Source organism: Cryptococcus neoformans, chromosome 6 (assembly GCF_000149385.1).
Source record: "Cryptococcus neoformans var. neoformans B-3501A chromosome 6, whole genome shotgun sequence".
NCBI lineage: Eukaryota > Fungi > Basidiomycota > Tremellomycetes > Tremellales > Cryptococcaceae > Cryptococcus > Cryptococcus deneoformans.
Genome location: NC_009182.1, coordinates 1,053,056 through 1,074,618, shown reverse-complemented (window position 1 = coordinate 1,074,618; position 21,563 = coordinate 1,053,056). Strand labels below are relative to the sequence as shown.

The 21,563-nt window shown below is 48.0% G+C and overlaps 8 protein-coding genes across 8 annotated transcripts; 5 read left to right on the top strand and 3 right to left on the bottom strand.

The window, feature by feature from the left end:
* Positions 1–935: 935 nt before the first annotated feature.
* On the top strand, positions 936–3,189 carry CNBF3620 (hypothetical protein; the record flags this gene model as incomplete). The annotated part of the gene is made up of 2 exons (XM_769590.1): positions 936–1,428; positions 1,481–3,189. 2 exons carry the CDS (start codon positions 936–938, stop codon positions 3,187–3,189), a joined length of 2,202 nt encoding a protein of 733 aa, XP_774683.1.
* A 460-nt stretch (positions 3,190–3,649) lies between these two features.
* On the bottom strand, positions 3,650–5,045 carry CNBF3610 (hypothetical protein; the record flags this gene model as incomplete). The annotated part of the gene is made up of 7 exons (XM_769589.1): positions 3,650–3,882; positions 3,937–4,188; positions 4,247–4,450; positions 4,498–4,636; positions 4,687–4,808; positions 4,869–4,950; positions 5,007–5,045. The coding sequence occupies 7 exons, from the start codon at positions 5,043–5,045 to the stop codon at positions 3,650–3,652; spliced, it is 1,071 nt and encodes a 356-aa protein (XP_774682.1).
* Positions 5,046–5,344: 299 nt separating this feature from the next.
* Positions 5,345–6,733, top strand: CNBF3600 (hypothetical protein; the record flags this gene model as incomplete). The annotated part of the gene is made up of 5 exons (XM_769588.1): positions 5,345–5,671; positions 5,729–5,832; positions 5,894–5,993; positions 6,045–6,293; positions 6,341–6,733. 5 exons carry the CDS (start codon positions 5,345–5,347, stop codon positions 6,731–6,733), a joined length of 1,173 nt encoding a protein of 390 aa, XP_774681.1.
* Positions 6,734–10,620: 3,887 nt separating this feature from the next.
* On the top strand, positions 10,621–12,711 carry CNBF3590 (hypothetical protein; the record flags this gene model as incomplete). Its single annotated transcript, XM_769587.1, has 3 exons — positions 10,621–10,985; positions 11,110–11,870; positions 11,978–12,711. The coding sequence occupies 3 exons, from the start codon at positions 10,621–10,623 to the stop codon at positions 12,709–12,711; spliced, it is 1,860 nt and encodes a 619-aa protein (XP_774680.1).
* A 666-nt stretch (positions 12,712–13,377) lies between these two features.
* CNBF3580 (hypothetical protein) lies at positions 13,378–15,583 on the bottom strand (the record flags this gene model as incomplete). The annotated part of the gene is made up of 8 exons (XM_769586.1): positions 13,378–13,650; positions 13,721–13,805; positions 13,862–13,915; positions 13,975–14,148; positions 14,207–14,892; positions 14,946–14,968; positions 15,021–15,326; positions 15,382–15,583. 8 exons carry the CDS (start codon positions 15,581–15,583, stop codon positions 13,378–13,380), a joined length of 1,803 nt encoding a protein of 600 aa, XP_774679.1.
* A 1,059-nt stretch (positions 15,584–16,642) lies between these two features.
* On the bottom strand, positions 16,643–17,400 carry CNBF3570 (hypothetical protein; the record flags this gene model as incomplete). The annotated part of the gene is made up of 5 exons (XM_769585.1): positions 16,643–16,685; positions 16,826–16,908; positions 16,968–16,974; positions 17,071–17,224; positions 17,295–17,400. 5 exons carry the CDS (start codon positions 17,398–17,400, stop codon positions 16,643–16,645), a joined length of 393 nt encoding a protein of 130 aa, XP_774678.1.
* A 264-nt stretch (positions 17,401–17,664) lies between these two features.
* Positions 17,665–19,103, top strand: CNBF3560 (hypothetical protein; the record flags this gene model as incomplete). Its single annotated transcript, XM_769584.1, has 6 exons — positions 17,665–17,733; positions 17,823–17,885; positions 17,955–18,471; positions 18,591–18,662; positions 18,716–18,825; positions 18,885–19,103. The coding sequence occupies 6 exons, from the start codon at positions 17,665–17,667 to the stop codon at positions 19,101–19,103; spliced, it is 1,050 nt and encodes a 349-aa protein (XP_774677.1).
* A 574-nt stretch (positions 19,104–19,677) lies between these two features.
* On the top strand, positions 19,678–21,038 carry CNBF3550 (hypothetical protein; the record flags this gene model as incomplete). The annotated part of the gene is made up of 2 exons (XM_769583.1): positions 19,678–19,857; positions 19,908–21,038. The coding sequence occupies 2 exons, from the start codon at positions 19,678–19,680 to the stop codon at positions 21,036–21,038; spliced, it is 1,311 nt and encodes a 436-aa protein (XP_774676.1).
* Positions 21,039–21,563: the final 525 nt, after the last annotated feature.

The window sequence follows — 21,563 nt, the reverse complement described above, 5'->3', positions numbered from 1 at the left end:
AGGTCTCGGGCGTTTTCATTTTTCTTGGTACTAGAAATTTTCAGGTTTCGTCAGGATACGTCTCTCCACTCAAAACGTCGATTATTCGGTTGTTTCTGACTCCGGACAGCTCTGATGTCCTGGAGGAGGGGAAAGAAAGCACTAGGGAACAGTTCACAGCTATGGAAGTATAAAATTCTGGTGCAAGGCGGCCGAAAGAAGCACTGACCAGGCGTTTCTCAGAAAAGTGTCAAATATTATCCATAATTGATCACTATCATGTATGGCAGTCTAGGCCCCACATTTCCGTGCCGTTGAGATAATTCTCAAGCCGTTTCCCAAAGTGCCCTTCCGTTCACATCTCCTGTTGTTGTTGTTGCTCTTTCTTGCTTGGTAGTATAAGATCTGCCATTCTCCACGAAGGCGGAAGGCGTTCAATTGAGTAAATCGTCGTCGTTCGCTGTCGTCATTGCCAGTCAAAAAGTATCACCGCATCTCTCAAAAGCGGGCGCCTGGAGGAACATTGTTTTTCTAAGCAGAGTGCATCGCTGGTGAGTCCTTTTTGCGCATCATGCATGCTGTGCGATACCGCAGTGTGGGAAGCGGTGATTGTTACGACGACCTTGATGTGTACTTCTGCGGCGACTGTCTGTCACTGCGGGGAGAGAATTGCGTCACTTTTTGTGATCTGAGATTCCCACCCATCTCTACCAGCATCCCTTCTCATGTCTTTTTGATTCCTGTCCACTCTTCCGTGCAGCTCTCCTCCATTCCATCCTCTGTTCGTTCGTCTCGAGACTTCAGCTCATGCTGTCTGCCCATCTGCCCGCGCTTCCACTTCCAAAAGCGCAGTCCTGATCCCCTGCATCGCCTCAGCAGCCTTCCCTCACCCAAGTTTCTCGGCCTTGTCCAAGCTAGCATCTCATTCACCACGTTCTTCAACCTCTTCAGTTCAAATGTCGCTTCCCGCTCGTTCCTCCAGGAGTAGCACCCACTCCCCACTTGCAGACTCTTTCCTCGATGCCAAGGCGCAGAGCGCGCGACGTATCTCCTCATATGAAACCACCCGCACTCGAGCAGGCTCTTCCACCCCAGCCTCTCTCACTATAGTCCCAGAAAACAAACAAAACGCCCAAACAGCGCCTCAGAGCACGCCGCCGTCATCCTACAAGCTCGCTGACAGGCGGAAGTTACCGAGGTCGGCGAGCGGATTGTCCGCCGACTGCGGACGTGTGTCTGGAGGGTCGGACTCTGACGACGGAGTTCTGACCATAAATAGGGCAAAGACATACGACAAAGGAAAAGAGAAGGACACTCTCGCTGGTGGGATGTGGGGTATCCCAGAGGAACAAACCATCAAACAGGCCAGGTGGGTTTTGGACCCTACTGAAATGCAACTGGGTTCAGAAACTTGGTCAAATTCATTGCGGATTGTCTTGGTTCTAGGGCGTGAGTAACCTATCGATTCATACAAGGTTATATGCTGACTATCACGTTTTAGATGTAACTGTCGAAGCACTTGAGCCGATGCTCTACAACCCCGCGTTCGCAAACACCCTCCTTCTGATAGGCTCCTACGAGCCCATACCGGAGATTGACGCTCTTCTTTCCCCCTCTCACCTTTTATCGTCATCTCCGGATCGAGAGATTTGCCCTAGTATCCAGCCTTTCCAACCTTCTGGCAGAGCTAACGGTACCGAGTCTCATGATCTTACTGTTCTCTTGAACCAGGCGACTATTCTAGCCAAGCAGTACCGTGAGCGAACCCCGTTGGCTACCCGTTCTAGACAAGGGTCTTTCACAAGTGCTTCAAACTCTCCTCCTTCATCTCCTGGAGGCAGAAAAAAAGTCTTCTCAGTGTTAGGGCTGGGTAGGACACCATCGAGGAGAGGATCATTGGATTCTACAGGGGATGACCGGCCATCGTCCAGTGTATTCAATGGCGAGCGTGAAGGCATCTCCAGCAGTATGTCAAGCAGTTCTCTCCGGGCACCAAGCGTAGCCTCGAACAGAAATCCTCATTCACGCATCTTATCCATGTCTCGAGACAGCTTTCTGGGAGGGATGTTCAAACTTGACGGCGATGCAAGATCTTCGGGTGAGGGGCGGCATTTGTTTGACGCGGTTATCAATTTCGTGCCGCCCATGTCAATGTTCAAATCCGAACGTGCTATGCAGCACATGCTTCACCAGGCAGTAGTGATCACTACTGGTTGCGTGCCCACACTGGTTCGCAGTGTAGGTAGAAGCTCGAATGGTGAGGCGCCTACTCTTCCTATCACACTCCTCCACGTCCTGCCCTCTCAGACGCCTCCTGCACTCGCACCCGTTCTCGAGTCTTTCGTCTTGTCGCTCTTACCCAACTTCCAAGCCCGATGTTCTCGGGAATTGTTCGGCTGCATCGTCACCCCGCCCGTATGGTTCTCTCCCCTTGTGAGCATGTCTTCAAACGCTATCACTGAGGACGGTGTAAGTGGAGCAGAAGTGCTGCTGGTTGGAGGTGTAAGGTGCCCTCATCAAGTTATGAAGGGGCAAGGTCGTACAGAAGACTTCAAATCTCGTGCATTCTTGTTCAGCTGGGAAGCTTGCATGTCAGTGTGCGGCATCATTGCTGAATCTCGTCGTCCTTCTGGGTCACGCGCGTCCACATCGGCATCTCGCTCTGTCTCCAGACAGGACATTCCTGGTGACCCCCCTTCTGTCAACTTCAACGACGTCCAGGCGAGGACACCCCCTCAGACATTTGAGCATATTTTACCTACAGCGTCAGCTTCCAATTCATCCCAACTGCCTACACCACCTACATTACTTTCCTCTCAGCCAAGCTCAAGCCCTAAACCAGCTTTGTTCTCGCCAACCCTTCTACCTATCCAAACCCAGAACCTGCATCAACGCAAGTCCAAGCTTTCTGCTGTAGCAGCAGCCTCCGACCTCCTCAACTCCCCGCCCACTCCTGATCTCGACCCCAGCATCTCTAGCTGCTCATCAAGCTTTGCGCTGGGTGAGACAAACTCTCAGGGATCGGGATCGGGCGGATCGGCAAGTGCGGCTGCTACTGGGAACGGTGGGGATAATGCGGTGAGGGTTGTGAAGCAAGGGGAGTTTGGAAGGGAGAAATGGGAAGACGGAAAGGAACCGAAGAGAAAGGGAGGAAGAGGGATTGTATCCGGATGGTTCAAGCGAGCGATTGCGAAGAACATTAAGGCGTAAAAAGAGAAGTCGTTTATCATTGCCTCTGGCTGTTTGTGACATGTTTGCTGGGAGCGGGAACAAGTGGACGTGCCTGAGTGGATGTACCTGGCGAGGATCGATGGAGTGTCATGGGAACAGTTCATTCATTAGGACATTTCTCATTGAACACGAGTACACATTCACCATATGCCGAACATATTAGCCTAGCATTGGACATTCCGATATACTACATCGTTAAGCTTAGATAATTGTTGGTTGTTTTACATCATTAGCAAAATAATAGAATGATTTCGTTGATCGAAAGTCCGAGTTTGCACATCTGTTTCTTGTCTGCGATCGACGAATTTACAGACTATGTACGCGCATATCTCCTGGACTGAGGACCCTGAAGCACATTATGATACATTCAAGAAGACATACAAGACTCTAGCACACGAATCTCCCAGAAAAACCTCCAGCCTGTCCACCACACGATTATTTACTCCTCATCGTCTGCCATCTTGGAGCGAAGCTCGGCGAAAAATCCACCCAACTCCCTTCGCGGCACAGTGAATTCTCTAGCAAAGTACTCGAGCTTCTCCACGAACTCTTCGCTTTCGTTTTGGAGCAATTCGGGTGTGTAGTGAGCGACTTTGATGTAGGGATAGTCCGGATTTGACCTGTCTTGTTTCTTGTCGACCTCAGTGTAACAACGAAGCTTGAAGTTAAGACCTAGAGAAGTGAACAAGGTGAGTGCAAGCCGTTTAGAGTGATTAAGGAACTTACTTTTGCCGTTAACGCACATGACACAATTGAATGTCCTTTCCTTCCCAAATCTCGAGTCCTTGATCTTGACGTTGACTATGTTCATCAGACTGAGTTGTTCGTAAAGCGCCAAGCTGGCATGGTCCTTTTCAGCCTCTTCAGCAGTTTGATTGACAGAACTTGACGCCGGCGCTGATGATGGGTTTTTAGAGGAAGCTTGTAGTGAGCAAGAGTGCTCGACCTCGGCTTTGTACTCGCGTTCAAGGTTTACAACTGTAAGAAATTAATCGAACGTCAGTTCAGTTAAGTCTTTTCAATTGTTAACACCTACTTCGTTCGTCCTTGGCATTGATCTCCGACTTCATTTTTGCCATCTCCTCCTTTAAAGCTCGTATTTCTTTAGGATCGGGCTTGGCATTAGACTCAACCAGGATGGCTGCTTCCCGAGCGGCTGCCAATGATTTCTCCAAAGACTGAACCTTGGCCTGAAGCTTCTCCGTCAGAGCAGTTTGGCTGGCAATGATGTCGTTTTGAGCTATAACGTGTCAGATCCTAATGAATGTTGAAGACAGTATCCTCTACCTTTAGCATGAATCTCAGTCTTTTCCTTGTATTTCTTCAACAAGGCTTCTGCGTCCGTCGATCGAAGTTTTGACAACTCTTCAAACTGCTTAGAGAATTTGTCGCTTTGAGACTGTATCCTGTCTCGTTCGCTTGTCATCTAGAGATTGTAAGTTAGCCAAAGATTTCCTAACATAAGTGAATACCTACGTTCGCTAGTCTTTTCTTCAGCTCCTTCACGCCTTCTTCGTTGGATTCGCTTTCCTGTAATAATGGTCTCTTTCCTTTGGATTTGGTCGCCGACTTTTTGGGTTCTTCATCATCGGACATCTCTAAAATCACCAGCCATGAGCACCGCAGGCGGAATATTGGTAGCGATAAAAAAAACTCACCAGTAAAACTTCCGTCTCTTACATCTTCTTCTGCGACAGCCTTTCCTTTCGCACGAGATGGAGCCATATTTTCCTTGCCGGACTTAAACAACGACATTAGAGTCCCGCTTCATGAACAGACGTCACGATCGGGCTCACCTTCTTTGATGTCGTTCTAGAAGCTGTTGAAGGGGCCATACTGTCAATCAGCTGCTGTACTGACTTGGCGCTTTCTATTGTGAAAGGATGGCGTTTGAGCAAAAAGTTGGAGATACGAGAAGGGCAGGCGCGTCTGTTTTGTTTACATGAATGGATGGATGCGGACTTTCGGTGTAAAACTCCGTGTGGCAAGGGAAGTGGAGGTGGAGGTGACTCCATCCATCTTCGTCATTCCTGTCGTTTGAGTGCGTTGATCGTATTAATAATTCCTTGGATGGTTTCGAGTTGCACAGTAATATTTTATTCCACTCTCAAATTATCTCTTATAGCACTCAGGAATGACTGAGCAGAACAGATCATCTTCAAGTAATGGTGGTTCAATAGGACCTTCGATGGGTCCCCCAGTGTTTCAGACTGCCTCTTCTGTTCTCAAATCTACTGCGGCTCAAGCAAGTCCAGCGGCCAGCACATCAACGATGTCTTTGCGAAATGCCTCAGGAGGTCAGCCTTCCTTGTCGACCTCAATATCGGCGCCGAGTTCATCAACTGTAGGATCTTCTAGCAATACTGCAGCAGGGACGGGCGGTCCCTCAACAAATAGTTCTCAAACATCAAGGCCTATAAACAGGCCGGCAGCAAGCAAGAACAGTATCATATATAATGCAGTTCAGGTAATACCTATAAATGACCCTTTCTGTATACAGTGCTCATATGAATTTTAGAGACGGAACCCTGTTTTATCGGCCATCCGTAATGTCGGAATTGAAGTTGGCGACATTGTAGCGGATTATCAAGTCGGCGCCCATAATGGCGTGCTTTTTTTGAGGTGAGCTATAGTTGCTCTGTTGCCAATGTATATTTCTATGCTTACGCTGTCGTTCTGTTAGCCTGAAATATCATAGATTACATCCAGAGTATATTCACCAACGGATAGAAAAGATGAAGAACATGTACAATTTCCGGGTTATATTGGTCTTATGCGATGTTGTCAGTCCCAGCACCTAATAATAGTCTGTGTGTGCTTATCCGGATTTTTAGAACGAACATCACCAATCCTTACGAGAGCTCACCAAGATTGCCATTATCAACGAGTTTACTGTCTTTGTCGCCTGGTCAAATGAAGAGGTTGCTCAATATTTAGTCACTTTCAAGCAATTCGAACACAAATCAGCAGACACTTTGAAGGAGAGGGTTCAACAAACTTATCATGATCAGTTGGCACACGTCCTGACAAGTGGCAAGAAGGTGAACAAGACCGACGCCGACAACCTCGCCGCTGAGTTTGGCGTAAGTGCATTATTGAATTTCGTGTAATTCTTTAATGATTTGTATAGTCATTCGAATCAATCTCGCGCAAGTCCGCCAAATCGTTGTCGAACGTTAAGGGTCTTGGCGCAACAAAAGTCACTTCTCTTATCGACGCCTTTACTAAACCCTTTCTCGTTGGAGGTTTGCGTCAACCGGAAAGAGAAAAGACGGCACAGGAGAAACAAGCAGATAAGGAAGCTGTTACATTTGCAGGCGATGATATGACCGATCCGACGAGAAGCTTAGAGCTCGCGGTCGGAAACAACGACGGTAACAAAAGACAGATGACCGACGAGGTCAAAGGTGAAGACATGGTCAGCGGTCAAGTATGGCATGATCCTTTGGACGATGAGGATGATGACAAGGTGGCGGAAGAAGAGCCTATAGCGAAAAGGGCCCGCATAGACACTCCAATTTGAAATGTGAGATGTGATGGCAATGACCCGCCGAACTCTATCCGGAGCCCGAATGAAACGTCAAAGGAGCATTCTTGAAGGACAATTCCATTGGCTATTGCTGGTCGGATTTACTCACTACTCTCTATTTACAGCAATGGGATAACTTTCTGCTATATTGTTTCGGTAATTCCCATCAATTCATCAAGTGGGCCATTCGTCATATGTGATAAGCACATATGTTATGGCGAGGTTGGACGGCAGATGAACGAAGCGCCCCCGGTCTCCGATGCCAATGATCAGTTCTACTGAGGGGATCAGCAGATACTTGTGAATACGCCAATTGATTCGGTATACCGAACTGACAGTCGCGTATTCTTGATACGTCTATATGGCTCGGTTACGTCTACTCTCTTCGAATCAGAGGTTAAGCAGAGCTCTTTAGACCAATTTCCCCAACTCTACAAAGATGTTGTTGGTAACATAAATTGATGCACCAAGCCAACTATCTTAAAGAGATAGCAGCCCATTGCGCGAGGCATATCAATCCGCATCCTTTGCATGGGAAAAACTTAGTAAGAGCATATACAAGCGTCAGTTACTTCACAGGTCTTCGACAACCTCGCCCCCATTTACTACTGTCTCCGATTTCTGAAAGTGTCACGGCTCAGTGATCAAGCGGGGAATGCAAAGGAGTGATGCCTAATTCAAAGATGGCAGACTGTCAACAACCAACAATGTTCTTGCATAGCATATTGGATAAAGCATACGTTTGATCACGCTTTTAGGCGCTGTCAAAAATAACAAGATCGGCGGCGTTAAATATAAGCCGCCGTAAGCCGTAAGTAGGCGTTTCACGCTCAAAAAGCATCGCATTTCTGATCAACGTTGTCTGATCAGTGGTCATCCTTTCAATTTCGGTTCCTGATTCTCAATCCTCGATCGAAATATCTTAAGTCTCGGGCCTCAATCTGGCCATCAGCCATCAATGGCTATTTGGTAAGATCCGCGTTGGCCTTTTGACCTCCCTTTCCTGTGACCGTACCTATCAGACATGTTTGGTTCGTCTCAATCGCCGCATGATAGCAGTGGATGCATTTTGATATGTCATTCTTCACTCTCATTGCTGTTGGCAGACAGTCATTATTGATAGGGGTCCATTTGTACTATACAGATACATCAGGTAACAGGGGAAAGTTTTATTTGAAGAGACGGATAAATGTAGGGGAAAAGGTTCACTACAAAGCTTGGTAGAACTGAATGTAGCTAGTATTTGGATGTTAGGGTGACAGCGATTCAAAGTGTATCATGCGGAAAAACACCGGAATGTCGTGTTTCGGTAAGAGTACGAGATATGAAAGAGCAGGTACATTTGTCATATTATCGGGCAGGTCTCACTTTACTCGATTACTGATTGATTGTTGAATGAATCGGGGGGAGTATAGTAGTATCTATCAGGCATCCCCTGCTGGAATCATTAAACTTAAGATGCGAGAAACAGAACACAGCATTATTACCTCCTCTTAGCCAACAACAGTCCTTGTTATTGTTTATCGCTGAATTACCCTCACCCATTATTATAGTTAGTAGTAATCTCGTTATCCTTCAGTAGGTCAGGACGAAGTGGTGGCGACCTTTTTTACGTCCTTACGTAGTAGTACTACCTCTCCTTCTTCTTCTGGTGGTGGTACTCTCTATCACCCAAATTTCAACACGATTTATTCCTAGCTACTACTTCTTTACCCCTTGTCTCCTTCCGGTTACGCTTTGAAGTCAACCTGGTTTACTGGCTTATTTTGATGTTTGATGCAGCGTTCGCTTCATCATCGCCCCTCTCCCGCCATCTCGTCGTCGTCGTTCGTCGTGTTCTTCCGCCGGAAAGTGCTGACGTGTACAAAAGGGTCTTGATGGCCACCAACAACCCTCCTCCTGCTGATTGGCTGATGACGAAGGATTATTATGATGGTACCTGATTCCCCATTTCCCACACCCAAATCCGAAACACCTGTTGAGCGCTTTGACCTTTTCCCCATTCTCCGCATTGCAAGAGGCCTGTGCCTGCACTGCATCTGCCATTTCAGTGGAAGGTTTTTCTACCTTGTAGGTCACGGTCTAATGTCGGAAGCTACTCCAATACCCTGTATCATTGAGCTTCTGCTGATATGGTGTACAGCTGCAAACATCATTTATACCGCTATCTGGCCGCTCTAGTCAATATATGAAGTCCTGCCACTGGTCTCGGCGTTATCCGGCCTATAGGATGATGGGTCATGATTCTTATGATACAAAAATACGGATGGGGGCGCAGCAGAACGGAGGTCAATCTCACAAGTGAATTTACACCCCATGAGGATACGACGCGTTCTGGCGTCTGGTGAGCAGCGACTTCTTTGATGTTGACCATGTCTTATAATACAATAAATCGCTCGTAAGCTAAAGAGGGATGAAGATGAACTTTTTCGGGTTTGATTTGAATCCGACTGAATTCGATCAGGTCCAAAGGGCTATCAACGGTTTGATCCGTCTTTTTCCAGGAATCAAGGATGAGGTATCCATTTGGCCGCCGCATGTCATGCAGCGGCTCACAGCATCCACAGTTCAACAGATCAAAATTGCGCTCGGCCAGCTTGGACGGGAATCAGAGTATCGGGCTGCGTGATTGCTTCTAGCTTCTGAAGGGCGTAAATGAGGCAGGGCGCAAAAGAAGCTAGGAACGGGGAAATGTCAGGGCCGTGATCCGGTGTGCAAGGTAGCGCTAATCAGATTGACATAGCATCGAAGAGGAAAGTTGGAACATGAGCCAACATGAGCTGCATCCTTCGAGTCATGCAAGATGACAGACCATCGCGTCGCGCCTCCACATGCCGTTGGCGACATTACGCACTGCCTGTAACAATTGCCAAAACAATTCCTTTGGCTGCTCAAACATACGTCCTTCCCGGGGAGTGGGGAACTTGGGAATCTTTCTCCACGCTGGCGCTTCGAAAGGGGGAATTTAATCGCCTTTGACCGCGTTCGCAGGTCACGGCCAGCATCCTCCAGTTTTGGTCAATTCACCGGCAATTCAAGCCATCATATCCCGAACTGGCGCCTTCACCACCTCATCTATCATTTCCGTATTTGGTTCTATTATTGCTCCGAGGGGCAACACGTTTCATCTTTTGGTACACAATAGTGCATATTTGGCGGCAACTGTTATCTGTTGCTGGAATATGGAGAAGATATACAGTGATCTTTTATATCACGCCACATTAGCGCACCGCCGGAATGATCCCCGAGCACACCGATTGCTCGCTGAAGGCTTACGGTACCTCGACACTTCACCTTCTGATCAAGAGAAAGAACAACTTTGTTCGGGATTTTCGTTCCTCTACCCCTCGTGTCAGAAATAAAAGACACATAAATACATGTAACTGATCGACTTCTCGTCCGTGAGGAAAGAACAAACTCATGCTTCTTTCTACCACGGACGACTGTTACACACACACACAGTTGTCCGACACATCATCAGCACACATATAAGGAATCTGCTGCCATCAGCAACACACGAGCTATCTACCTATCGGCTTCCCTACCCCCTCCTATCTGTGAGACAATAATCTAGCTTTGCCTTCCGCGTATCAGACGGCATATAAGCTGACCTTTCCTTCAGGCTGTCATCTTTCCCTCTCCATCCCACCGCACACAGGTGCTTACACAATTTATACAGCCACATCCACATTCCCCATCCTTCTCTTTCCTACGTTCACTTACTTCTACTTGCACAGCCAACGGCGTTGAAACGTGATTATCAGCACCGCGTTCATCCCCTCAGTCGTGTACTACACAGTGTATCTATCACTCTGTCAGCCCCACTCCTGTTCTGCTACACTATCTTCCCTTCCGATCAACAACATCATCTCCTTTCTGCTATGTTTGCGATGCCGAGTACCCCCACGCACAACCGAGGCAGCACTTGGTCAAGGTATATCACTCCTGACCTCACGCCGTCATTCCCAACTTCCTCCTCCTTCGTCGAACGCGCTCTTTCCACACAATCACTAAGCCACCAGCCTTTCTCGTCCCCATCTCCTACATCTTCACACTCCCTTGCACTCGCTTCTCCCGTTCAGACGCCCTTCAGCCATCCTTCTGTCCAAAGGCAATCAACTCCTGCCATCCTTGAGGACGATTTTCACCCCAACCCAATGCTCGCAGCGTACCCAAACACTCCTTCACCTCAACCCTTTGGTGTCACTGGCGGTCTTCTTGTTAGCGAGCCTGCATCTATGCTTCAGTGAGTGCCGCGTCTCATTTATCTACACCGTTGGCGTGGCATGGCCCGCGAGGTGGAGGTGGAGGTGGAGGTCCGTGTCACTTGGATATAACAATAGCTGACTTTGGTTCGTCATTTGCATCAGACATCCTTCCTCTGATTGTGGCACCGTGCTCCACTCAGACATCTTCTTGTCCCAGTCCGTCTCCAAGACTTCTCGACCAGCTCTTCGTCCTTCTCTTTCCCACAACGCTGTCCTTAATACGCCCTCTCCGTCCACCTGGCCTCGCCGTACTATGACTACTTCGGCTCTCAGCACTTCCGCCGTCCCTACTCTAGGGAGCAACCAGCGTGTGCGTCCTGATGGGCCACCCTTAGAGTCGGCTATTGCCGGGGAGAACAACAATAAAGTGACGACTCTGCAACACGAGGCGAACACGCCTTCGCTGTCGCAGTCGGTTACTTCTACTACTTCTACCACTGCCATTGCCACCCAACAACCCGTTCCTTCCTCTTCATCCTTGCCAGCTCATCCATACGGCTACTCAAACTACGCCGCTCCCTTCAGCAACGCATCCTCGTACTCTGAATATCCATACAACCCATCATCATACAGTGCCCCTGCGTACGCTAGCGCCCCTTATCCTCAACCAAACTGGCAAATGACTTCTGTATCTCATGCAATTGCTCACAGGCAACCGCAGCCTCAGTATTCGTGGGGCGACGTGCACGCCGCCACCATGCCTGGCAAGCAAGATGAACCCATTCTGGCCCCTGGAGAATTGCCTGCGCCCAGACCACCCATGTCATACGCTGCTTTGATTGGGGAAGCCCTTCTGCTTGCGCCTCCTCCTCACCAACTATATGTATCAGAGATCTCCGACTCTATCAAGAAGAGGTACCCTTGTGAGTATTTTCCCTTGTGCATATCCGCCGTCTTTTTTTGTGCCACCAGCACTGTGTCTCGCACGGACCCTTTGCAAGGACCTTCAGCTGATGGCAATCATCCTTAGACTACCGTCAGAACCCCACCAAAATCTACAACGGTGTCCGCCACCAGACCTCAATGTGCAAATCCTTCGTCAAGCTTCCTCGTCCTTTCGGCGACCAAACTGGTGGTGCTCGTAAGTGGGGTATCCGAGCTGGATGCGAAGGCTGGTTTGCTGGTGGTGGCTACCACCCTCCTTCCAATGCCGTCACTACCAACAAGCTTAGTAAGAACAGGAAAGCCAGGTCCACAGCTCGTTCGAAACAGCTCGCCCTCGGTACAAACGGTGCCAAGAAGCTTCAGCCTGGCATCCCATCACCAACTTCCTCTGACGGTCCTTCGTCAGGCCCGGCCTATGACGGAAGCAGTGGCGCAGTTGCCCCGTGCCAACAGCCTTACAGTACTGCCGCTTTCTCTTCACCTGCTACCAACTCTCACCTTCCTCCTGGCTACCACTACATTCCAGTCAACTCTTCTCAAAACCACCCCCAACCTCAACCCATCTACGTTCCTGTCTGGGGCCCTTACGCGGCACCTAACCCTCCACCTCAATACCACGGTCACTTTGATCACGGATCTCAAAGTCCTGAAACATGGCGTAGACAAGTGGCTGGGACGCAAAGCAGCGACGGCGCGTCCTTGGGTTCCAGCTTCGACGAGATCAGAGTTTTGCCCATGATGGGTTCTCCTGCGGCCTCTGTTCACTCTTTCCGTGAATCTCTTCATAGCTCACATGGCAACTCGCCTAAGATACTGTGACGAAGTGGCTGGTTGGGATACACTTGACGATTCTTACGACCATGACGAGAAGAACTGGGAGGAAAAAGAGAACCGTTTGTAGCAGATCATCATGGTTGTGGATTTGCTTATACTGTAGTACCGGAGACAATGTAATGTCCGGTCTTTCTACTCAAGCCTCTGGTTAAGGTACAAGAAGAGACCACGTTGTATCCAGTCCTCCTTTTTCTGTTTGCTTGCGTAGTTTCTTTGCTTGTTCCTTTGGTAATTTTGTTATTGGTGACTATAGTGTTTATATCTTTGATTTCGTTGTTTCTTGACAATTTCAATGCAGCTCCTGTGCCTCGAATAATGAGTCCATTGCTTGACTGTCATTCATATCGAATCTTATCTTGATGATAAGAAAAAGCACACTGCTTCGTGTAAAAGATTTATGATTTTTCACACAATTGTAATGTAACACCTATCTTATCAGCATCAATCGGATCTGAGATGTCACGTTATACGAAATGCATGTCATTGTCATAGATTGGATAAATATACACATACATATACACATACACAAAAAACGCATCTACCATACAAGGTAGCAGATCGCCCTGTAGTCTCAACCATCAGCGGTCAATCCCATCCGTCCGTGTCATCAACCGCAACAATGAACCGGATGTGATTGATTGATTAGGTTACTCACAGTAACGGGAATCCTGCCATGAGACCCATCCAGAAAACAATATTTCCAATCGTCTTATTCCTCCTTACGATCGGTAATCTCCCCAACGCAATCATTGGTAGTTGCGCCATCTGCATCAAAAACAAGTACGGCCTAATCTTCTTCGTGACCACGGCCATTACGAGCTCGTGACACAGGGCGGAGAGGAGGAAAGTGACAAAGGCGGCAGATGTACGGGTAAGCTGTAAAGTGGTCATTGTCGAGGCGTAGACGTGTCGAAGAAGGAAAGTCTGTGGTGTTGAGGAGGCGATTATGAGCTGCCAGCAGAATCGAGAATAATATGATTAAATGGTCACGTACGTGGACGGGCTTGTTCCATTTTCGAGCAAATTCATCCCATGATGTAGAGTTCCACCAGTCTTGGTAGAATTCCCGATCGGCAAAGCTTTTAAAGGCAGAAATGTCAGCACTTTCATAATCTCTAGCGCTTCCTTTACTCACTATGAAAGTTCGGCGAAGCCAGTACAAACGCATTCAAAGATGATGTAGAAGATCCTAAGGGGGGTTACAGCATTTAGCACTTTGAAATACATGTACGTACGAGCTGCGCTTACAAGAGATAATTGAGCAACATGGGTCCAGCCAAACTGATATAGCTCTTAACCAAAGACTTTGTGTCACCTTCAGTAGGCAGTAAAGGCATAATGTAATGTTCGGTTATCGTGTAGATGAGTGAGAACGTGCCGAAAGTAGCAATGATCTTCTCAACGACGACCAATGGACGCATGCTACCACCCTCGGCGTGTTAGCATGTCACCCGTACATAACATGATGAGCATGACTCACGTGTCTGTCCTGGGATACTCTAACTGATATACCAACGTCGGGAAGAACATAAAATCCAAAAAGTGCCTGTATGTCACATTCTGAGGCCATACCAGTCCCTTTGCTCCATTACTCTTCAACTCTTCCTGCATTGCATCGATATTAGTAGCGAGAAGCGCAATTTCCTCATTTGAAGACCACGCGAGCGCACCGGGTGGGCTTGGGGTATGGGGCGAAGTAGTGTGAGAAGGTTCTAGAGAGGTACCTAGCGGAAGATCGGCACGAGGGGAAGGGAGGGCGTCTGTGGCGTATGGTCGTCGGTGAGGAGCGTCGATATGGAGGTGCTGTCGTCTTCGATGACCTTCAATGGAGGTCTCTTCTCTGGCAGAAGAATGGCCCGTTGATTCTGGTTCGGTACCTTCCGAAATGATCATCTTGTGTCTGATGGCAGCAACAGGTTCTTCATATCCTGTTGTAGAAGTAAAATTTGGTGTATTGATACCAGGAGTGCCAAGAGGGGTAGAGGCTTCCGTGCTCTGGTTGGCTTCGGCCGCTTCGAGCCCTGCTTGTCTTGAGGCTGCCTCAGCGAGCAGAGCTTCACGGCCGCCAGGGTATTGAGCGATGGCCTCTTCCAAGTGCTTTTTCTCTGATTGTAGCCGGTGGTAGACTGTAGCCAGCATACCGTTATGGGCCATGTAAGAGTGCATCTGAAATAGTAGTCAGTGGCGATAAGAAGCGGAATGACAGTCGCTTGACTGACCTTCATCATGGAAGACATGGAGTCTGAACAGTCTCGTCAGCATTCGTCTAATTCTGAAGATCTAAAGCCACTCACGCAGAACCAAAAATCCAGACTGTACCCAATACCATTGCCTGTGGTAGCCCCACCAGACAGCCATTCCCAAATACGCCGACTGGAAAATGTGTTGAATGATCAAGCCAGTCCAGTAATAGTTGAACCAGCGATACTGCAAACCCTTGACAAAAGGTACGCAGAGGAACATGGTGAGTACCATAATTAGGTCGGAAATTGCCAGGACGAGTGCGTCGCCTGTGATCAGGCGACCGAACGACCACGATAATAGTGTCCGGTTCTCCTCCCAAGAAAGGATGGATGTGCGGACAAACATGAGTCCAAGACCTAGCATATACACATTCCAGTACGTCGTTTCACATATGCAGTGGGTTGTGCTTACCTATCCAGAAGAGGACGAAGAAACCTCGAAACTGATCTGTCTGCGATGACGTATTATGCCTGTCGAGGGCGGATACTCGAGGAGTAAAGGTGAGTACGGCCTTGAGCTGGGCATTGCTTGAGGAACGGTATGGTCTAACTCTGATCACGCCCTCGGCGGTGGGCAAGACACTGTCTGCGCTGTTTGAGAGCGTGGTAGTCATCCGCTCTACGTCGTACGCCCTGGCTGGGATAGTGGGTAATGGACTGTTACAGGCACAGTGTCAGATATAGCAGGGTGAGATCGTATAGCCAGGGTAATGAGAATGCTCACTCTTTTCGTGCCATGATGTGCTATATAAGGCTATGGAGCTGGTGGATTGAGTGAAGAGATGTCAACGGTCCTTTGCGGTTCAGATACTGATCACTGAAAGACCGAAATATTAACGATATGCGGCGAGCGCGTCGGCTGCCGAATACCGGCGATAGGCGAGAATGGCCTTTTGGTTGCACAGATATAAGGAAGAGGGACGGGCCGCGAGGTCTGCAGGCTGCGAGTGCTATGTATGCGAGTGCTATGTATGCACACTGCGGGACAAGAAGAGAAAGTACACCACCACGGACACAGCCCGCTGCTCTTCCTCCACCAGTGGGATCGGTGACTTGCACCCGCACGCAAAATCAGCGCAGATCACAGTCCACATCTACATCTCCACAAAGCTCATTTTCCGTTTCGTCCAACTCTCGTAGCCATTTCGCTTCACTATGACCAAGGTGTACCTCCTCTCACGCACACTTGACCCTCTTCTCGCCGTTTTCACCGGTCTCTTCGCCTTTCACCTCAACCAGAACAATCCCCGGACAGCGCCTCCTCCCGGCCACACATTACAAGAGCTTCTGAAATGGAAGTGGGCAGAGTCTAAGAAGATTAGGGAGGCTAGGGATATGGAGGCATCGGAAGAATGGGAGAATGTGACGAGGGAGCTTGTGGGAGGAACTTCTGTCGAGGAGGCTAAAAGATGATGGCAATTGCAAAAGCCAGCAAAATCAGGTAAGCGTTTACCACAGTGGGAACTGAAGTTGCGAGAGAAATACCAGCATCTATTGGTCTAAATCATGGAGTGTAACTGATCGATTCCGACTGCAGGATCACAATAGTGACCAGACATCAAACCGTGTATTTTAAGGCACCAACAAGGCTTTGATCGAACTTTACATGTCATACAAAGCAGCAATATTGTGATGAGCAACAGGGAAGAGAGAAACTATGCATTCATAACAACCTAATCCCTAACCCGAACACCGTGCTGTATCTTGGGACCCCATCTGCAGGACATGAAGACGTAGTAAAGTCATATGATAATCGAGGCAGAGCATGGAATGGGAAGGAAGGAATGGGTAATCAAGAAAGAGATAGAAGACATTGTCAGCATTTAACCTGATGGACAATCGACAGCTTCACTCACCCTCTAAACTTCTTTGGCGGCTTAGGCGGACGGATGAATGCTGAAGGGGGACTTCCTTGGGAGTACCTTGAGAATGCCCAAAGCTGTGTTCCCTTGTTAGTACTCCTCTTGTTGAATATATCTCAATATCATGGTCACATACAATATATCTACAATTGGCAATAGTCGTTAGTACATGATACTTGGACTTCTACACACCACAAGCTCCCAAATGGCCGACTCCGGTCCACCATCCACAGACTCACCTTTTTTCCTTGGTAGCAAGCCCCAAATCGTTCATCTTCTTAGTCTTGAGCCACACCTCATTTAATTTATCCCATGATTCGGCAAAGGGCGTAAGTTTCTTGTCGGCATTACGGCCAATCTTGCCGAGGAGCTCTTCGGGTGTAGCCGCTTCAGCTGCAACATGTGTCAGCGAACACTTGGCTCCATAACATAGTCGTATTCCCAAAGAACCATAGGAACTCACGAGAAGCAGCCAAAGGAGCTTTTTGCAGCACCCGGGAGGTGGTGGAAAAGAGACGAGGCTGGGCGAGGCGTGAGGAAGAAGCGCGGAGAGAGGGAAGGAACATCATGCTGGCGGTTCTGATACTGGTGCGATTGTCGCAGGATAAAGCTTATAGCTGTGATATGAATTAGGCCGATTGAATGGTATCTCCAGGAGTAAAGTGTCTCTAGATGTATAGTAGTTCGCAAAAGGGGAAAGAGTTCGTCAAAACGTCGAAATTGGCCGACGAGATTGCCATTACGTAATTCACACCCTCTCCGAGTTGTTGCCAAGTCGAAGAACGGCAGACCAAGTCGTGGTCAAACCATCTTTCTCGCTCACCTTGGCAAACATGGACGCCACCACTCTTACAGGGCACGTCAAGGAGCTCAATGCTGCAAACCAAGCGGGAAAATCAGATGTGAGTGATGCCGTCGGCGTTGTATCGCCAAGGTGCTTGCGGCGTTCTTTCGTAGGTCTGCTGCTGACTAGCATGATGATGGTTTATAGGAAGTTATCTCTCTGCTCAAGAAACTTCAGGCTGAGGTTGTTCCTACAGAAGATCTCCTTCGAGTATGTTTCCAATTGAAAGTCAATGCGAAATAAGCTAAAGCTCGCCCGACTTGGTATTTCCACTTGTAGTCATCGAAAGCTGGTGTCGCAGTCGGCAAGCTTCGTACCCACGCCACACCATCAGTCTCAAGTCTTGCCAAGGAGATAGTTAAGAAGTGGAGAGATGCGGTCGAGGAGACAAAGAAGAAGAGAAAAAGAGCAGAAGGTGATGAAGGAAAAGATGTAAAGAAGGAGAAGGAGGAAGGGAACGGGAAACGAGTCAAGGCGGAAAGTATGTGTGCACTGTCACCAGCTGCAGAATCAGGAAGTGATACTCATATTCATTTTGCAGCGGGGTCATTAGCGGCGACACCATCAGCTAGCACACCCGCCTCGGCCTCTACACCCGATGTCAAAGCGACCTCCCCTCCTGTCCGTCAACCTCTTTCAACCATTGACTCATCACGCACTACGCCTCGAACCGCCAAAAGCGATGGAGTGGCCGACAGCCTGAGGGCTGATTCGAGCGAAGGAGGCAGTGTAGATAGCGTGAGGGACAAGTGTGTGATCATGATATATGACGCACTGGCGTTGGATAGCACGGCAGGTATGTCTGGAATTTCTTGCTCTGTTGCCGTGGTGCTTTTATACCTCGCTGTCGCCTTTCACAATTGAACGATTGAATGGCTGACGCAACGCAAACTATAGAAATAAAGATTTTGAAAGAGCGAGCCATTGGAATTGAGCGCGCAGCGAATAAAGCTATGAACTTCTCAACAGGAAACGATTATCGCGCTAGTAAGTTTGATTTGGAAGCGCCCTAAAAGGGCAGCTGACTGATAGTAAACAAGAAATGAGATCACTATTCCTCAACTTGAAAGACAAGGGTAATCCCGCTTTGAGAAACGAGATTGTCTTGGGCTACGTCAGCACCGAAAAAGTCGCTAGCATGTCCAAAGATGTAAGTCCACAGTCACCTTACAGAGCTAGCACCAGGATGCTCACATTCCACAAAATCAGGAAATGGCCTCTGAAAGCGTTCGAATGCTAAAGGAGAAGATTGCGAGTGACAACTTGTTCAAGGCCAAGGCTGTCGGAGTCACCCAAGCTGAGACAGACGCGTTCAAGTGCGGACGGTGTCACCAGAGGAAATGTACTTATTATCAGATGCAGACAAGAAGCGCGGACGAACCTATGACTGTGAGTCGATACCTTGCCCATATGATAAGATGGTACTAACTGTGATGTGCAGACTTTTGTTACGTATGTGTCTGACCTGACTCCAAAAGAATCATTGCTGACTACGTGTACGACTTGCTCTTTTTATTCAGATGTACTGTAAGTCCCTTCTTTAATGCGATCTATGTCCCAATGAAACAAACCTGACGAATTGTGACAGAATTGTAACAACAGGTGGAAATTCAGCTAGTTTCGGATTTTGCCTCTGGGGAGCATTGTATCTTTCGGGTTTTTTGTCACGTCGTCTATGCAGCCAGTATATTTACGAGGCATATCGTTGTGATTTGCGTGTCATGTCACAAAGCCATTAAGTGCCGTAAATATGCCTTTTTGCAGTGTTCTGAAATTCAAATGACTTTTAAATTCAATCGTTTTACTCTGTTGAAGTCCCCTCAGACTAAGCGTCACATGGCGACTTGTATTTACTTATCAGTTGCCATGCATTGACCACACCATTTTCGTCAACGTGTCACAGTTTCGAGTTGATTTCTCGTTTGTTCTTTTGTTTCTCTTGTTGTTTACATATACAGTTGTACCTCGAGCAGCGTCACAAGCTCATAATCCATCGATCGATATGAACGCCTTCGAACGTGTCCTTAGTACTCCTGAACTGGTAGACGGCATCCTCAATATTCTTGAACCTCGCGACCTCTGCAAGATTCTGACTCTGGATAGGGCCTTTTTCCAACATGCTATGCCGGTCTTATGGCGCTCTGTTCCATATCGAGCCACAGAGTATTTCGACGAAACAACTGTGAATTATCTTCCCTTTCAACAGAGGGGTCATGCTGACCTGCTCGACAGTCTCGCGGAATTGCTTATATGAACGCCATCAAACATCTAGATATCGGCGATATGCCCGGTGATCCTAATAATCTCAAAGATCAGAAGGAAATATTAGACGCCATTTTACAATACTTTCCAAATATAGTAACGGCCAGGAATTATTGTTCGCCTCGGCCATGGTCTTATAATTGGAAACTGCGAGTCGAACGTTCATTCGCCCAGAAAACAGACGAGGAGGAAGAGTGCGGCAAGAGGGTAAAAATGGTGGAGCAAAGGAAACTACTGCTCGATTTTAACGTTAATTGGAAAGCCCAGGGCGTATTAAACACACAGTCTCTCGACAAATCTTTCGCTAGATGGAAAGGTTATACCATCGACCTTTCTATCACTATGAGAGTTCCACTACGGAAATCACAGCATCGCTTCCTCTTGGAGCCTTTCAGCACGACCCAGCCAGACGGGTATTACTATGTCGCCTACCTACTTTCTCCGGCCAGGCGAGATCCCAGAATTTGGGCTCTCGATTTTGAAGGTCTGTCAATCAAACTTGCAGAACTGGAAGGTATACTTGCCTTCCATCATGTAAAACTTCGGCCCATCCTTGAACTCCGTGCAACACGTGTTGTCGATGCATCACTTGAAGGATTTGAAAGCTTCTGTGATAGTGCCAGGGATCTTCAAGAGTTACACCTCAGTTTTAACTACGGTTGTCACGCCCTACACCTACGACATATTGAGCGAATCGTCTTGGCGGTCGCAGAGATGCCAAAGCTGAAAGCGATAGAACTGTCTATCCTTTTCTCTGAGGGTGAAGAGTTTACGCCTGTGACAGCACTTACAGTACCGCCTGGTGTTGCTAGCCCTCGATTGCGAGAACTTCAAAAGGTCACTATCAACATCCATTCTACCGCCCCTTCATATGTTACACGTTACGCCTTCCCAGTTGATACTTTGGCTCAATGCTTGGCTTATTTAGGAGCCGAGGAAGATTGCAAATATGTCTTAAAAAACGGAACCGGCGTTTTTGTCGGAACGGACGTTTCTAACGGACTGAACAAGGAAGTTCATAATTTTCAAAGGTGGGATTCCGTTCTACTGCTACGCTCCTGCACAAGGTGTACTGAGGAAAATACCGACATTGCCACGTAGATCATCGCCCAACGGATTGCCCCCACGCCAACCAACGTAAGACAGAACTCTGTCGATGAATCAGATCCAACATCCCCTCTATCAAAAGGTCCAACCCAAATCAACCTCCCTCCCTCCAATAACTTGTTTTCTTTCGGAAGTATGCCTTTTTGACTGACTCATATAATATTCTGTCCCAACCTCCAGGAAATGAGACTTGATGTGGCCTGACAGGTTCGAAGGAAATGGTAGATTTTGTTGTAAAGCAGAGAACGTTATGATCTTAGAACCTTCGGAAAAGAAAAGTAAAGGTCAATAATTCGGTCCTTGCATGGCGTTTTTTGACGGGATGTACGTTTTGGATACCATGTTATCCGACAAGCTTTGGGAGTCCATTACTACACACGACTTGACACCACAGGTCTATATATTTCACGGGACAGAGCACAACTTCTCGTCTCACCTCCTATTTGTATGTACAACACGGGTTCAATTGGTTTTCACTACCATACTTTTGACCTGTTTAACAGATGGATGTGGGGTCGG